The 18,629-nt window shown below is 38.8% G+C and overlaps 1 protein-coding gene across 9 annotated transcripts in view; it reads right to left on the bottom strand.

The window, feature by feature from the left end:
• TRPM3 (transient receptor potential cation channel subfamily M member 3) overlaps positions 1-18,629 on the bottom strand; it is a 413,447-nt gene that overhangs the window by 45,774 nt on the left and 349,044 nt on the right. For 3 of the 9 annotated variants that reach the window (XM_071448697.1, XM_071448692.1, XM_071448694.1), the window contains exons 11-19: positions 17,700-17,834; positions 15,033-15,083; positions 8,631-8,666; positions 8,352-8,492; positions 6,881-6,910; positions 5,518-5,807; positions 4,427-4,655; positions 1,771-1,938; positions 763-888 (exon numbers count right to left, since the gene is read on the bottom strand). In XM_071448697.1, the coding sequence (XP_071304798.1) occupies positions 763-888; positions 1,771-1,938; positions 4,427-4,655; positions 5,518-5,807; positions 6,881-6,910; positions 8,352-8,492; positions 8,631-8,666; positions 15,033-15,083; positions 17,700-17,834 (1,206 nt within the window). The remainder of the gene's footprint in view (positions 1-762; positions 889-1,770; positions 1,939-4,426; positions 4,656-5,517; positions 5,808-6,880; positions 6,911-8,351; positions 8,493-8,630; positions 8,667-15,032; positions 15,084-17,699; positions 17,835-18,629) is intronic. The other 6 variants (XM_071448696.1, XM_071448699.1, XM_071448693.1 and 3 more) reach the window with 3 other exon arrangements.

The following is an 18,629-nucleotide window of genomic DNA, read 5'->3' as shown; positions in this document are numbered from 1 at the left end:
TGGAAAAGAAACCTGACCATTATGCCAGATCATATGACTAAGGCTGGAACAGTATGAAACTTCAGTCTAAATTATTTTCTTATATTTAAAATACGTCAGGTGACTAAATGTAACTGCCTGTGGCATCTAACCACAGACATGCAAAGAACTCTCAGCTACCAATTTGTCTCTCCTCACCACTGAGGGGCACCTGAGTGAAACAGCTGTGTTAGAAGTTCTACAGTGTGGTATAAATTATATGCAAAAATACTAAGTGAGCAGTGCTGACCAAAGATATTGTTTCTAAACTTGCTGGACTCCACATGAAGAAATATTATTTTATAGAAAATGTTTCAAGTGCCTGAAACTTCACTAGAGTGATAGACTGAATTTGAAGGAATTGAGGGAAGAGCCAATGACAGAACAGAGCAATAGGACTGTCAGGGAGAAGAGAGGGAACATCTAAGGTTCATCTGGAATAGCAGGTCCACTGCACACACCATTTATTTGCAGCAGGAGTCAGAAGAGAAAAAGGAAACAGTATTGTAGACAAGAAACTAGGAGCTGGGATAACTACAGTGGGATGGAAAACACATCTTTCCCAAATTTCTCCCCATTGCCAGGTAAAAGGCAGCTTGCAAAGTGCTTATTTGATTTGAATAGGCACTTCATAAGGGGATCAGAAGCCAAGGGTTAGTAAATTGCAATCAACAGCTAATGAGCAGAGAATGCCCCATTGCTGCTATTCTGGCTTCTGGTCCTTCCCAACAGCCAGGTTCTTGCCTGCAAACGGGTCCTGTAGGTGGGTCTGGTGGGCTGCTCCTTCGGCTTGCCTGCATATTGGGTCCTGTAGGCAGGTCCTTCTGCCTGCCTGCAGTCGGGGTCCTGCGGGCAGCTCCTGCTGTTTGCCTGTGGGAAACAGTCTGGGTTTTTCTGTTTTTGTTTTTGTTTTTTAACTTAATCAGGCAAATCTCTTTTACGCCTCTATCCTGACCAATTGGGGCAGAGTTTTAAGACTTTCAAAAACACCACAATCAAACCCAAACAAATCCAAACCAAACTAGACAAAGGCAGATGTAATAGCCTGTATAATAACTGCCCAAACGAAAAAGTGTGAGAACAAGAGACAGGAGGTAGATGACTTATGTAGTTTGCAGAGCTTTAGTTGTCTGATTCTTTGTGGTGTAAATTATTCTTCAAAGGCTATGTTGCTAATACTGACAAGTCCCTCCTTACACAATTCTGTTGGATTGTAGAAGGGGAGCTGTCATGCTGCTTGCTAGTGTCTTCAGTGGGTTAAAGACTGGATCTGTGTGTGAAAGGCAATGACCACAAATACAAAAAGAATTTTAGGCTAAGTTTTCATAGTTTTTCTGGCCTGTTTGCACACTTGCTTACTCTCTAGTGAAGCCAACTAAATGAAAAAAAAAAAAACTCTGGCTTCCATGAATCTTTGGGCATTTCCAACCAAATGTGAACCCTTTTCATACCAGAGAGGTCATCTATCTTGACTGAGTGCTTCTAATATCTAATTCACTTAGTTGAGACAATTTGGCATCAAACTGAGTCAAAATATGAGGATATTACAGCACAGCACCTCCATGCACTGCTGCAACATGGAGCGCAAATGATGGCAACTTGTGTGGCTTGAGTCCCATGGAGGAGCGGGGTGTGTGAAGTGTGGTATCCTATCATGTGCTATGTTTAGCCATCAGATGTTCTGCAATGCCTCCAGAGGTAGGAATTACAAATTGACAGCGCTGAGGCTGATGATTTATTATGAGCACTTACAGTGAGTTCCATGTCTTCCTCATCTTTTTCTTTCACTGGCTTCTCTGGTTCTTCTGGATCTTTTTCTTGAAGATGGATCTCATTGGCCTGGGTCATGTAGGGCATATCATCTTTGTTCTTGAACTCCAAGCTGAGGATTGAAGGAGGAAGTAGAATTCCTAGAATTACCTGAAGAAACAATAATGATAACAATAATCATCACAGAAAACAGATTATGGTCATAATGGTTACTTTGCATCAAACAGAACAACTCCCTTGGGAGATTTATGAAAAGAAAGATACATGCACATGTGAGTTTCTATGACAATAAAGTATTTGTCATTGAGGGTAATGTTACCAGAGCACTGAATCAAAGCATGTGACTTCTACTAGTGCTGCTGTGAATGCTCTTGAATGTTTATCTACTTGCATATCACCAGCTGCGTAGTGATACATACTAGAATATATTTACAAAATATTATATAAGATCAGAAGTAGATGGGACCATGTGGGTGTACAGACCTGCAAATGTCTGCATTTTACATAATACAAAACACCAGTATAAATGACACACAGAGAGTATTTATTTCTCCAGAGAGGGTTAATAGCTCTTTGTGTCCATTCTTAATGTACACTGGCAGTCAACGAAGTGCAACTGTGTGTGGATCTGAGGAGATAAGGCAAAGCCAGCAAAAGCAAATGCTGATGTGCATAGATATGCAGTCTCCTTAGATTTTGTACCAGTAACAAGGCAGCTGTGTAATGGTCATGCTAATGCCAGCTCTTTCTTTTCTGCCTTCCCCCTCTTAGATGCTGGAGCGTAGAAACCACCAAAATTTCCTTTTTGGGATTTATAAGTAATGAACAATGCTTGAGTTAAACCATTAGTACAACTGAGTAGACACCACAGTAAAACAAAGCCAAGTCTGTATTCACAAGCACAATAACTTCTCCTGGTTATGCTGCAATTTGATGGAGAATGATTTTCTGATAAATCTCTCCCTGAAAGAGAGTAAAACCAGATAGTTAACTTCTTGGCAGGTTAGGGAGGATGCTTGCGCTCATCATATCAGCAGACAGCTTGTGTGCTGTTGAAATCATTCAAAGTACACAATGAGGAGCAGGTAGGATATCCAAATGCTGTACCCAGCCTTGGAAAAGCCTCCTGCACTGGTGCTGTGCTCACAAAATGATGGGTCCAGGGAGAGGGGGTTACAGGCAGACCTGGCTTCACAGAAAGGCTATTTTTAAGAGCAGGTAGGATTAACAGCTGCCCCTAGCGCTTCCATTGGTGCCATACATCCCTAGCAAGAATCTAAATAATTATATTCAAACTTTCTACCATTTGTCAGTTTCAAAGGGAAAAAACTGTTCTTGGGAAATAAACCATGACTCATGCATGCAAATTAATAAAATCTTTGTCATGCTGCCTCATGTAGCTTGTAGCCTTCTCTAGCTTTAAACAAGTTCTGCTAATGAGCTTCATTGAAATAAAATACAGACTAGAAACTGAGTAAAGGATCCTTGTGAAGCCCTGATGTTAGAAGAAGCTGAAATAGAGCCTGTTACCTTCAGTTATGCATTATGAAAGAAAGGTCTATTTTAGGGCTTAAGAAATGTGCTGAAAAGTGGAATGCATGTAGTAGGAAATCAGTTGCTACACTGTCCTGCATGTACCTAGACTGAATTTCTGCAAAGCTAAACAGTGAACAAAGCGGCTGTGCCTCTGAAGGATAATAGGCCTGTGAGTTCAGGAAATAGGTAGGAATGTCTCCAAATATGAGAAATTTTTCTATCTGTAGCAGAACAACGTGTATGCAGAGGTCCTGCATAGGAATGCTATCAGCCCCTTGCTCTCACTCATCTCTGTCACTGGATTAAGAGCCAGTCTGGAAGCAATGTGTACTCCTAAGCACTCTTGCCATTACTGAACATCTTTTCACATGGCTGAGAACACAGCTGAGTAATTACCAATTTTCACACAGGCAATTAGTGCAGAAGAGAGAATCCCTTCACTGAAAATATTTCCCTGTGATCTAGGAGGGAGAGGCAATTGCTGGGTATGTTCTAACTGGTGACTGCTTTGATGAAACATGCCAGCGACTCAAATTCATCTCAGAATTCACTTTGCACTGTTAGCAGTTTTGTCAACTGTGGAAGTAAAGCTGTAACAGCTTTGAAAACTGAATTATCCTTTAAACCCTCTAAAAGAGTCCCTTCAGATGCCATCAGGAAGATTTGCAAGAGTTTGTGAGGAAATTTGTGCTGCTTACTTTGCCTGTTCTGGGAAAGGTTGTCAGATCAGCACCTTTCACTAATGGTTAATTCACTTACATTTCCTTTTCCTTTATTTATCTTTAAAACTCTTGACTAACTCCTCAAGTATACAGGCAGGGCGACACACTAACCTCCTAGCTCAATTCTTGTTCTGATAAATGATGCCAGAGAGGACTTTAAGAAAAGGAATGAAAAATCTAAGCTGTGTGCTTTGAACTTAGGCTTATGATAAGCCCCATCTGAAAAACTGAACACAGGAAGAATATACCGTACTTAATGTCACTGCAAATAAATATCTGAAATACGGTTACTTTAGACAGTTATTACTGATTTTTTGTGAACCCTGTCACCATCTCTTAGAATCCTCTGAATGTTAATTTTAATTTAAAACAGGAATGACCTTTAGGCCAGAATTCTTTCGCATCCGGAGACGACCCATCCACATGTCAGTGAGCAGCATCTGGCTGCAAGTGTGAGCGATGAAGTCCCTGTGCTTGGCTGCCACTGCAAGCTGCAGGCACGTGGCGTTGCTCCAGTTCTTCAGCTCATAGGTCAGCAGTTTCATGGCCAGCTGCTCGTCCTGCTTGTATGACTGGTCCAGCAGCTCGACCGCCAGCTGGCCGAAGTCCCTGCAACAGAGGGACACAGAAGGACCCCCACTCACTCCGTGGGCACACACAGCCCCGTGCTCAGAACGCCCCTCTGCACCCGCCAGCCTCTGCCAGGGGCACGGCGCCTTCTGGCACGCAAATCAACGTGATGTTGACTCGACACACGGAAACCCACGTTTTCAAACGTGAGTGGCTCATGTCAGGCGTATAAATAAGTGCCCCAGCTTAGCAGTGATGAGCACCCACACCTACCAGCTGTCTGCTCCCACCTCCCTGCCCACCTCCCTGACATTTTCGAACTGAAATCCTCTGATTAACTGCAGCTTGAGGGATGGCTTCTCTGCTGTTTGCCCACAGCTTCATGGTCAAGTCTCCTAGAAGGAGTGTCCAATATCCTTCCTCAAATCCTAAATTTCTGAAATTTTAACATCAGGAAAGATTCTTATGGAATCTAGGATCTTGCCTTGTTCATCTAAGCATGACCTCTTGGTTAATTAACACTTCTGCCTGAATACTTTGCTCATAAAGATTTCAATAACTGTTCTGCTGGGCAGGTACAGAGTATCCTGGAAAAGCACAGAGAAATGTTGCAGTCTGACTCTTGAGGCCACAGGGAGAATACATGAACAGTATAGATATTTCACTGTCTTCTTGACATCTTTTCATTTCAGAAGTTATATTGCTAACAACATTGCTACTCTGGCAGAAAGATTATTTAAAAGCCATTTAGATTTTCTCTAAAGGGACTGCATTTCCGCTACAAGTTAGAAATGAAAGCAAGCTACAAATAAGAAAATTTTAGGAAGGTCCAGAAATCTCTCTTCCCTCCTTTTTCTTTTTTCTTCCCCCCTCAGGAAAGTGTACATGAAAGGAAATTCACCTGGAATTGTGGTTCAGCTCTTGGGATATGTCATCCACCATGTCATTTTCTGATGCTTCGTGGGCCATGGCTTTGCAGAGTTTGCAGGCCACCAGAGCTTTAGCCATAGCCTCTTCCCCGTGTTGCCAAAAGAAGAGGGCCATCTTCTGACGTTTCATCAGCACAGCCCACACCATCAGCTCGTGGAATGGGAAGGGAAAGTGATTGATCTCAGGGTCATCCATATCAATATCAACTTCTTCTTCTTTTTTCTTTGTTGGTTTTCTGCCTCTACGCAAAGGGACATCATCCTGTGGGAATTGTAGAGAATTTTTTTCATCAGTGAAGGAACAGTTCACACAATTCATTGAAATCAGTGCCTAACACGTTTCCTGCAGGCCAGCCCATTCATCATATTTTGGACAAAATATTTAAACAATAAAAAAGGTAAACAATAAAAAAGGTATTGGTGCATGCACTGTAATTAGAAGACAGTAAATAGGGGAACAGAGCCTTGGACTATCACCCTGAATCAATAACATTATCACTCTGAAACTAATAACATAGAGTACAATCACACAATATCCAGAACTATTTTGGAAAATCCACCATTAAAATAAAGGTAAGAGCTCACTGCAAATGTAACATCTGCTGTAATGTATCTGCCTCTTTCCACCTCCAGAAAGTACATATCCAGGGAATTTTCTAATCTGCTGAAGACTCCTTCTATGGTTATTCTTGTGTTTTCTCCCTTTATCACCTTACAAAACTAGCAATTTCCCTTCTTTACTCCTATTCTGTGTGTTTATTCCTTCCTTCTCCATCCATTTGTTGCTTCTGCTACCTTTAGTTTCTTTCCCATTTTAGCCTTTTGCTTTTATCAGGTGAGCTGACCTATTCTGTCCTGTGTCTATGAATGGAAAACTGAAAGTGGTTGTATAAAATAAAAAACCATGAAAATACTACTATACCCTTGAAGCATCAGGGTAGCCAAAAGTGCCAATAAAACTGAGATAACTCTGGATGTCTTTGTATAAAGATTTCTGCATCATTCTCTGCAAGTGTTTCATTTCTCTGAATATGTTTTGAAGTTAGATGCTATCTGACTGAAATTCTGCTTGCCCTGCTGGACCGAAACACTTTGTTTAATTCTTATTAAACAAAAAACCAAGAAGATCTATGGCTGGGGCAGAGCCCTCTTTTTCCTTAGCTATCTCCTGGATTTTAATTAAGAAATATTTCTTAATCTGACCCTTGTGTAAACCAGCTATCTGGATGAAAATACTAGTCATGTTTTCATTATATTGAATTTGAACATCATCTGGATACAGTTTATATTTATCAAAGAAGGAAAAGACATTAAGATTTGTCAGAGGTTGCCTACCTCCATTCCCAACAGCTTCAGAGCTTTTGGCTGTACAAAAAAAAGTTAGAAAAATGTTATTTCTCACAGAATAGTGATGAAAAACTACAGCTATTTGTGTATACATATACACATACATACAGATGCATGTAGAGTGATGTAGAATATACAATAAAATTTAGATAATAATAACAACAACAATAATAATAATAATAGTAAATAGAGAATAAAATGTACTGCAATAGTATACATATACATATGCCAATAGAATTATTACATGCATATATATATACACATACACCAATCATATTATACACATACACCAGTCAAATATGTAGTTATTTCAAACTTGAGTTTGACATTATTTCACCAAAACCACATCAGAAGACATATATTTGGATTCAGGTAAAAATTACTACTGGTTAGGGCTATTCTATCAAGAAAGTGAGAGACCACTGATAAGACATCAATGGATTTCTCTGGAGTACATCAGCATTTTGGCCACTGCCGTGGAACACTTTGATTGACTGTTGTGGAGCCCTCTGTGTGTTGGTTCAGTATTGGTGAAATCACTGCTCAAATGCTTTTGTCAATGGAGGGACTTTGGGAAAGAATTCTCTCCCACCAGCTACAATCACTGTCTTTCCTTTCAAATGTGAAGAATCTTAAGGAAAAGCATATGGAAACAAATAAAAGCATTTTCGGTAGCTGTCTGCAAGCTTTTCACAGAGCTGTTGCTATTGATAGCGATTTATTAATACTTTCATTGTTGTGCATTGCTAAAATCTGAAATGTGAGGCAAAAGTAGGCAAAGAAGGAACTGAGAGGAGCTGGGAGTCATCCTGGGGGGAGCTGAACAGATTCCTGTTCATGCTGAATTGGGTCAATGGCAATATAGATGATAATAAACAGCTTTTGGGTTTAAAGAAAGACTTTGTATTCACTTATCAAACATGGAACCCACAAAAATCACAAAAACACTTAACAGTGGTGTTAAGTGTTAAGCCATGAACCCAATGACTGCTGGAGCCACATCCAAAAAATAAAACATGTTTTGAGTTATGAGTTTCTTTGCCTTGAAACCTTCAGATCACAATCAGAAGATGAGCCATGAGATAGGAAATGCAACTAACAATGCAGAAGTTTTCAAATCTAACTCAGGAGTTAGAATTACACTATTATTGGTTTAGGTTAAAAGACTTGCCTTTTAAAAGCTGTGAATACTCATAATTACAGGTTTTAGAGTCAGAGGAGACTGTTTTATGTGCTGGTTTCAGCAGGGCAGCTGAATGCAATAATTTTTTCATTAAATTTATAAAAACCATAGCTCGTATCAGAGTCTGGCTTGTGATGCATTATGGTGAGAAATAGCAATGCACATAATGGAAATTAATCTGGACCCCACCAGTCTGGAACCTATGGAATCTAAGAAGCTATGGTAATCCCTGCCAGTTGGTACAGTCATGAGGATGGCAAACAGCTTGTTTCTTACCCTCTTGGGCCCAAACAAGTTGTGGTACAGTGTTCTGAACCGCTTTCGGGTGTAATTGCAGCGGTATGCTCCTCCCATCAGGTACTCTATCACCAATCCAATATCAATCAGACTTATCCGGTAATCAGGAGGTAAGTTTCCCTGCAGTGAAAATAAGGATGGAGGAAAAAGAAATGCTTATTACTGACATTGTTAAATGTACTTTAAAATGATGTTAGAATAAAACAAATTAAATAGGTAAAAGCAGGAATGTATTATTATGCTGGTTAATTAATTCACCTTAAAATAGATCCAACCGAAACCTGGATATTCTCGCTTGGAAAGAAGACATAAGTTAAATAAGAAGGTGAAGAACTTGTTGGAAGTAACAGAAGATAACGTCAGTACACAGTACTCATATTCTTCAGCTGGGGAAACAAGGAACATGACTGCAGAAACAAAAGCATGAGCATCGATACACTTGAAAAGTCAGGCGCAATTGCTGGACTCTAGTTCTGCAAGATAGCACTTTTCCTGCACCAGCTCTCACCCACAACTCATCCTGGCATCTCGCATCTCTGCTGGCATCTCTCTGGACTGCCTCTTCTGAACTGTCAAGGCAGGGTGAAGCAACATCGCACAAAATCTTTTGTTCACATGGGACCAACTCCTTCCCATCCTTCAGTGTTTCCTTCCCATGTTCCAGGAAAGGAAGAGCAGGAGGTAAGATTGGTGTTACAGCTCTAGAGGACTTAGACAGTACATGAGCTATCATTATTACTAGTTGCTAGGGGAAAGGAGAGTCTATCAGCATTCAGTCTTGGAGTTATGTTCAAAGAATACACACCCTTGCTTAAGTTTCACACCAAGAATTAGGAAAGCATCTGTGTGTATGAAAGCTGTAATAAACAAAATACCTACGTGGCTCATTATTTTGGGGTTTTTTTATGAAGAAAACTACAGGCCTAGAAATTTTTCTACATATTCTCTACCTGAATTCCTTACATATTTTACTAAAAGCCCCTTTAAACACATTATCTAGTTATGTAATTTCCAGCAGAGCCATGGAGATTGTCTCACAAGAAATGAACTGAGTTTGTGGCAAGGGCCATTAGCAGGATCCTGGAAAAGATGCCTACATACTTCTCCTTCCATTTCTTTTCCTTTCCCACCCCGTGTTAGATATTTCTATATACCTATATCTAAATAGATGTATGTGTATAGGTGTATATGCCTATGTATATCTATATGCCTGTGTGTATGTATGTGTATATGATGTCTTCAGCGTGTACTTTTTAACTTGAAAGGAAACAGAATGACAAATATGTCCACATCTTACTGTCATTTTTATGGGAACTCCCTTGCACACATCTTCCTACTCTTCACTTTCAAATATGAAAATGGCATCACTAAGGTTATGAGTTCTCCAGTGCTTGGGGGTTGCAAAACTATGAAGAAAGATTTCAGTAACAGATTGTCTCCCACTGCATATGAATTCACTCTGAGTTAATGGGGCATTTCTATTCTCCAGTTGCAGTGAATCCAATGGGACATCTTGTGTGCTGAACAATTTCAGGCTGAACTGCACTCACAGATGTGCCAGTCAAGTCTCTGGGGAGGTCTCTGGCAATGGAGGAACAAAACCCCAGTGTGGGCACACCTGCTCTTCTATTCCCTTCAGAAAAAACTACACAAGGTAAACTCTGACCCCTTTACAGGAGGAAAGGACTAATGGGAAGGGAATGAACCCAAATGAAAGTTTGCCTCCTTCCCTAACTCTCTGCTTCTGAGTTGACTGGATGAGAGGTCACGTTTCAGTAAGCATTCCCTACCAGAAAAGAAGGCATGATTCAGCAAATTGTGAATAGATCACCTGGCTCTAGAGACCTCACCAAGAAACTTTTCAGATTTAGAGAACCCTCTTTGTTCTGCATGTCACTGTGCAAAAGAAATGACTACAAAATAAAGGTGGAGAGACAGATTATCCTTCTGTGTACTGTGAACAGTAGCCTTGAAAAAAAGGAATATTACTCTAATAAAAAAATTGTCTCATATAGCAAATATTGCAGAAGGACCAGAAATTGTAACTCTTCAAAGCTTCAAAATTTTTCAGTGTACTGTAATAATCTAATGTTCTATAATGATATACAGTACAGATTACAGTGAGTCTGTAGCTTTTTTAATGTGTTCATTAGGAGAAGGCTAATAATTCACATGGAGCAATTTTATGACTATCATGTCTTGCTTGAAATATCTGCATGTCTGGAGATATCTGCCTAGCTTCTCTGGAGATGTTCTTATTAGATTAGAGCAGAGAATCACTAATGGAGAGCAGATGGCAACTGGTTCTGCAGAAGAGAGAAAATGGATGCAAAGATCCTCCTTCCTTTTCTACTTCAGCCATGAAGGACAAGGCTTATTTCCTGCCCTGCTACCATGATACAAGCAGCATGCTGCAAAGGCTGAGGAAGGAGGGAAGGAGGTTGTGCTTTCATAGTGTACCATGCCCAGCAATCAGCTGGCATTCAAAGGGATAAAAAATCAAGCAAATTTACTGGAAAAAATTGAGTTGCCAACCATCTTTAAGTAATGTCCTCCAGCATATCTTCTTGCAACCTTCATAATCTTGTTTAATTTGAGGAATGGGGGAATTACTATGGTTTTCAAGAATGTGTATTAGCTTAGATAATTTGGACATGGTAACATTTATGCTGAACAGTTTAAAAAAGATAGCATCTAAAAATTAAATGAAAAATAAACCTAAAAATTTACATTTTAAAAAGTAAATTCTGCTAGGTTTGGTTGGTTTTGCCCCTAAAATATTCTTGTCTTCCCAGAATGTGCAAGAGGATAATTCTACTAGAGCAAGGATGAAAGGATTAGCAGAAATGGGAGTTGCACCTCCAAGGCAGGACTCCTTCTAACTTAAGGTCTTCACTCAAGCTGAAGGCTTTAATGTTATTAAGTAGCAAAAAACATTTGTGTAGTTAAAGAACAACAGGCATCAGGGTGCTACATGTATTGTAAATCTGAGTTTCTTGATACAGTTTTGATTTCTAAATTTTCATGAAAGATTTAGATAAAAAGATTCCAATAAAATAACTTTGATAAAAGATGCATCTAAACCTCCCAGATAATACTGAAACACTTCACTAAAGAAAACTCCCAAATCCACAGGAAAAACACACATTTCATAAACATTCCTTTTCCTAAGTGTGAAACCCTAGTAAAGAAGACTGGACCGTCCTAGTGAGAGGAGTCACACACATGCAAAAGCACTTGCTCTGTCAGCAGACAGCTTGAACCACCCTGACAGTGCTAAGAATGCTTGTAAATGAAACACAGTGGTGCAAGTGGGACAGAACTGCCCCAAGAACAATAAGAATTTGGATGAACTAATTCTAGTGCAGTCCAGGTGGTCAAGAATGACCAAGGAAGAAGTTTGATTTTGAGGTAAGATAGTTGTTCTGGTTAATAATCAACAAATCTTTTAATGCTGGGACAAACTCTTCAGTGTTAATGCACAATTCTTCTCCTGAAGAAATTTCAGGTTTAAACTGTAGCTAGTCAGTTGTAGTACTTTTTCCTCTTCAAGTGCATTTTTGTGTCACCATGTATCAAACATCTGAGTTTGCATGCTGAGAAAGAAATAGTACTGCCAAAATTCTATACATTGCTAGTTTGTTCTTTGGAAATGCAGATGTGCAGTAGCAGTCCAAAAAACCTCCAACTTTGGAAATGTAAATAATCCTGAAGTGGAGTTGAGATCTGTTAATTATATACAATGTTTTGGATAAACGAAAAAATTATTTTTTTCAGTATTAATTACTACTGATCTTCATTAGCTAGTTGACGCAGGGAAGGATTTTTTAAATTCATAGAGGGCAACCTCCACTTGCAGAGAGGGTGTCCAGAACAGCCACTGATGTGGCTGATTCAGTCTGATTCTTTCTGCTTAGCCTGGGTACATTGCCGTGTATGGTCTATGGAAGGAAGCCAAAGTTAAGTTTGAAATCCTGGACCCTTGACAGGAGATGGCAAAATGGCCATGAGGCCAAAACTGCAGGCAGGTTGGCCCTGCTATGTGGCTGTGGAATTGAGAGGACTGAAAGGTGATCTGAGGCAGAGTCATTATGACATAATGTGTCTTGTTAATACATGCAAAATTTATGCACATTCAGATTACTGTAAATTCTTTAATATTTTGTCTCCAGGCCTTTACAGTATGCTGCCTAGGCTATCAGTCTTCACAGCAGTATTTGGAAACCCAAAGGGAAAACATATTGCTGTATTATATGTTTTGTGTGCACATGTGTGTGCACGTGTGTCTACAGGCTGCCACAAATGGAATGTGATAATATGACTTCTGTTGTTCTCATTATTTGCTTTATGAAGCAGGCAAGATTGTTTTCAAACAAAACAAAACAAAACAAAACAAAACAAAACAAAACAAAACAAAACAAAACAAAACAAAAACAATACTCTCCTACTGATTTATACAGCTACATAGTACAACAGTAGTAAATTACTGCTTCTATGATTTTTAATATCCATTCTCTATCTGAGAATCCACAATGATCAAGATGCAATTTTTTAACATACACCCTTTTAAATAGTGCAGGTTTTAAAACTGAGAGGTATATGTAAATGCACAGTGTATTCCATATCAATTAGGTATTGTCTCAAGGTGGTGTATTACATACTTTGGTATTTATATTCTGTGATGCTGTAATTAAATCTGAAAGGTTAGGTGTGTGGCATCAAAATATACATGAACTCAAAAAACTGTCATCAGCAGTGTGGTCTGTCTTGCATGCATGATGGACCATCAAATTGTCAAATAGTGATGTGTCCATTAAGAAGTTTTTTCCAAAGAGGTGTTTTCATTTAAACTGTTGTCGGATCTGAGGACTGATTTATGGCTTGGTTGATTGGTAAGGGATCTGCTCAGTTGTCAGGGCTATAGTGAGCTGTCACTTCTCCTTATGAAACCTGGCTGTTCTTCATCCTGGACAAAATGAGAAATAGAGCCCCAGAGGTCCAGTTTTCTTGAGGAAGGTGCTAAAGAGCCGTACCAGGCTGTCTGTTTTCAAAGACCTCACCTATGCTCATAAGACTGATTCAAGGTAGTTGGAATTACTGAAGATTTTAGATATTGACAGAGGAAAGAAATATAAATTTATGGAAAGATAACCATCACTTAGTAGTTAGAAATCACTATGGAACAAATAATGTCATCAAATATAGTGTAAGTTTATTCAGTGTCTATTCATATACATCCATGAGTACTGATCATCTTTGACTACTTTGATGCCTTTTCTTTCAAGAGTTTCTTTAAAGATACGTATTTAGTTAGGGGCTCAGAAAAAAGAGATACATATTATTTAGTTACTCAACATGCAATTTGCTGTGCCTTTGAAGAAGATCTTGGAAAGGTGATTCTGGTGAAGAGAAGGCATTTGGAAAAAAAAGTAGAAGACAAATTATGCTTCTTTCAAATTCATGAAGGCACATAAATAACTGCATATTGAGTAATAAAATATTCTGGAAACTTCAGCTTCAAAAGCAGTATCCATTCTAAACAGATTCTAGCTTCACTCTGCTCAGTCCAAGGGGATTTATGCATAGTTTCTTTTTGTAGGCATTTCACACTTTTCAATGGTCACTTAATACCCTATACATAATTGGACAATGATGATGTCATTTAACACACCAACCAAAGAACACCACCAGAACCTTCCTAACATGCTACTGATTACTCTGTAAAATTACTTAGTAAAAAGGTGCTGTATGACACAATACAACTCTCCTCTCTTAGGTGGCTTCAATTCTGTCACTGTCAGAAAAAAACACTAAAACCTGTGCTCTTAGAAAAAAAAAATACCCTCTCCTTTTAAAATTTTCTATCTAGTTCCACGTACAGAGATATCCTTTCTCAAGTATGCTACCCTTGAGGTCTGACTTACATAATGTACAAGGCTGTAATCCGCACATTCTCTGGGAGAATACTCAAGTTGATGAGGTCATTTGCAGACTCAGCCTCCTTACTTGATCCATATATTTAAAGGATAAGGGATTTTTATTCCTTACAGCCGCTGTAAGTCTTTTAATCCTGAGCACAGTTGTAAAGGTATTTGGTATCTCCTTCCTGCCACTAGACCTTTCAGTATTTCCATCCAGCTCTTCTAATAGATTTTTATAATTCAAGATTCTTGAAATTAACATGATAAGGGTCAGGGGGAACTTGCACTACTAATTTTTATATTTCTGCTGAGGGAGATGGCTAAAATGTACCACACAATACAGAATGAGGAACTGTTTCCAAAAGCCAGGATCCAGCACAAGGGTAATAGCTATTTTACAGGCTGGAAGTAAACTAGCAACACAGAAAGTAGCTTAGACAACAGTTGCAGGTATGGAAAAATACAAGTAACAGCATAAATCCACACAGTATGTAAGAGCCTACAATTATGGCAGCAGACACACTATTACTCAAGCGTCTAAAACCACAGAGAAAGCAAGCCAAATAACTTGCTAATTGTGCTTTGTATGCAAAAAGTTCATATTTGGAGTACACAAACAAGACATTCTGTACTGGCAAGAAGGAGAAGACTCTGACTGAAAGCTCATGCAAAACAGAGATTGTATCTAGCTACAAAAAACCAATAACATTATTTTCAACCTACCGTCTATTTGACTCACCTTTTTCACGTCCCTGACTAAATGGTGCAGAGTGTTGGATGGTCCGTGTCTCTGCAAAGGACAAATGAAGAAAAACAAAATAGTTTGCACAAAATATAAATGTTGAGATAACTTTCTCACCTTGCTGGTTTAGAAATCAGGCAGCCGAGAGCACTTCAATTGTACAGCGTTATCAATTAAAAAAATCCCCAAACAATTACAAGAGCATTATTTCACCTGTTTTTCTCTTTTGTAGAAAACTCTTCCTTAAGAAAACCCTATGAACTGCTACAGTGGATGAAAACTGAAGTCCTATGTATTGGGTTAGGCTCCTGGCTTAGAAAAACCAGGAGTACAGCACAGCCTCTGGGAAAGAGTGGAAGCAAAACCAACTGCTTTAGTCTTAGCCTTCCTGCACTCAGGACTTCCAGTTCCACCACTGGTGGCTCAGAGTGCCTCTGAACCTGGCTTTGCATTGAGGCTGTCTCATCTGAAAGCTGCTCCCTGTGAATGCACATGCATGTGAATGCAGAATGCAAGGTCTGTGAATTTTTCCAATCTTTTGACTCCAGCTGTCATTGCAAAAATATTCTGCAGAGGAGTCCCGCAATTTTGATCATACTACTACTACTACTACTACTACTACTACTACTACTACTACTACTACTACTACTACTATTATTATTACATCTTACTTTATTTTCTGCTTTGTTTTTGACTGTTGCTTTTTTTAAAGAGATTTTTATGAGAGGTCTCCTTGGTTGTAGCTGATATGGATGAGACCACTACACATGTGTAGAGTCAATGTTTCCATATATGCCTTGCTTTGCACTTCCCAACACTTAATTTTACGTAATCCCATCTCTGAGCATGATGAGACTTACCTATGATTCTTTATATGCTGCTTCAGATTTTCTAAAACACCTGCAAATATTATTGTCTCTTCTGTAGGTACCATTTTTCAGATCTTACATACACAAGCTGAACAGCTGTGGTCTTCCAGGGTCTTCCATGACCCTGGTCATAACGTCCTTTTGTGGTCAAAATGGACCATGTTTTCCTTCTCCCTGTTTTTTAACATTCAAGTAGGTTTTAAACTAAAATTGTCCCTGATCTTCTAAACCATGGCAGCTACATTTCTTTAATAACCTTTGAAATTTTAAAATACTGTCAAATTTTTGCAAAAAAAAAAAAAAAAATGGAACCAAGGGCAACATTCTTATTCTGCATGCTGATTGCAGAAATAGATTTCCAAGGCTTAACATTTTCCTATAGAAGCTTGATAAACTCTTTGTTGACATAAAATTGATTCCCTTGCCTGTAGTTCTATACTTTATTCTATTTTTACAAATTTGCCATAGCAGAGGTAAGATTCACTGGTTTGTAGCTTCACAGGTCATTCCTAAGTCTTATGCTGAAATATGGTCATTTTTAACTGGCTATGTAATTTTTTTTTTGGTGCTAAGGCTACTATGGATGCATTTGGTCATACAGTATAATTGGTAGTTCAGGCATTTCAGAGCCTGGGTCTTTTGGAATTTGTACATGAAAAAATGTACGCTGATTTCTATAGCAATAAATTTGTTCAAAAAGCCCTTCTTTTAGCTGGGGAACTGAAGACTTCTGTCAAACTTATGCCCTGTAAAAACTGGCTTTTGTACAAGAACTACCATGCTTATCCCTGTTACAAGGAAGCTTGTAGGCATTTGTTTTTAATACTTGTAGGCATTCTGTTTTTAATAGAATAATAGATACCTGTCAATAGGCAAAATGTAAGCTGACCAAAATTCAGATGGGAGTTTGTCTCTAGGGTAGCACATACGTACGTACATACATACATATCTATCTATCTATCTGTCTATCTATCTATCTATCTATACCTGCCTCTCCAAATTTAATGAATCCTTTTCATTAATCCTTTATGAATATTTGATATTTTGCAAGACTGACTTCTGGTCATCATCAGCGCGATGCACATCCAGACAACAGTCCAGTATAGCAGCTTATGACAGCAAAAACTGGGAACTCTACCAACTAGATTGGCCTTGAAGATTTTTTTTTTCATTACACATAAGAAGTTTGAACTTTCTGAACTACTACCTAAGTAAGTAACAATACTGTGAATGCTGGAATGTATTTTGCATTTGAGAATTCAGAAGCAGACTTAATTTGTGCAGTTTTATATTCACTTTAATTGTAAGGATTAAAAACTTTCAAACAGTTTTTTAAAAGTCAAAGGTCTAATTTTTGGAACTCAGTGGGGGCATGGGGAAGCCCTTCATTCTAACAGAGACTGATTAAGAGTTGGAAGATTTTTCTGAAACCATATTGTCAGGAGTCATACAACACCACTGTATCAGTCCTAAATTGCCAGTGACTGTCTTCCAGCCCGTACCACCTGCCTAAATCTTAGGTTTGTCATATTGGAATTACAATGACAAGAAATTAGCTGGCACTTTGTCAGGCTTATTTTGTATCTTTACAAAATCCATACAGCAGATTATGTGGGCAAGGCACAGCATGTCACACTATATGAGAGACAAGCAAGAGAGACAATATGGACTAATGAAAAATTTCTGCAGCAGGTGTTGACTGCCTGGTGCATCATCATCATCATGCCATTACAATACAAGTGGGAGCTAGAACAGTGAATATAGAGACAGAAAATTTGCCTTAGGCTGGCCCTACCGTATTGTACAATTCCTCTAGCCGGGAGATGGTGAGAAAACGATGCATGCTTACTCCATTTTCTATGAGTAATTTCACAAAATCCACTCTGTCCAACACCAGTGCATCCAGCATTGCTTGCTCAAGGGAGCCCACCTGCAAAGCAAGTGATTAATTGAAGCTGTTCCTGGGCGTGGCAGGCTACATCCAGCTGGTTCAGTCACTCCAGCACAAGCAGAGGGACTGACAAAATTCTGAGGGTTTCTCTTCTAAGCTTGAAATGGAATAATCACGGTTTTAATCTGTAACAATTTTTCTAATTCAGGGCTGCATTTCAAAAAGGAATATTAGAATGCTGGTTAAAATACTCTAGGACAAAAGAACTGGAATCCAGTAAACTGGAGACCATATCTCTACCTTCACCATGTCAGTATTATAATTATTTCTTTTCCTGTCAAACATTTTATTTATATTAGATACACTTGTTATGTGCACACATAATGACTTTAATTCTGTCCTTTCTAGAGTTTTCTTGTGTTTGTGATATGGAACATCAGGGAAATTTGAGTACCCAGGAAACAGAAATAGCTTCATAATTTGCATTCCTTTGAAGGCCCAAATGCAAGAGGTCTTCTTACACAAACCCTCTCCTTCTTAACTCTTGGAGGTCAGGCAGAATTAGGAGGATGAGAAATTATCTCATCCTTCCAGCTTTTAGCTTCAAAAATGTTTGCAGTTTGCAGAATTTGTTCAAATTTTTGCTATGATGTGGTGATGAAGAGATAACAGTGAAGACCGTTCAATGCCATTAAAATCCCTCCCGTGTTTTGACGCGTACTTATGCCCAATATCAAAGACAAAATAAATAGTCCTGCTCAATCCGTGACTGAAAAGGCAAGGATTTTTTACTAGCTTTTAGGGGTAGCAAGCTGTAGAAAGTTACATTTAAAG

This window comes from Agelaius tricolor, unplaced genomic scaffold (assembly GCF_023055355.1).
Source record: "Agelaius tricolor isolate 1412-34295 unplaced genomic scaffold, bAgeTri1.0.p SCAF_27, whole genome shotgun sequence".
Taxonomy (NCBI): domain Eukaryota; kingdom Metazoa; phylum Chordata; class Aves; order Passeriformes; family Icteridae; genus Agelaius; species Agelaius tricolor.
The sequence above is the reverse complement of the archived record's forward strand: the minus strand, read 5'-3'. Positions and strand labels throughout refer to the sequence as shown.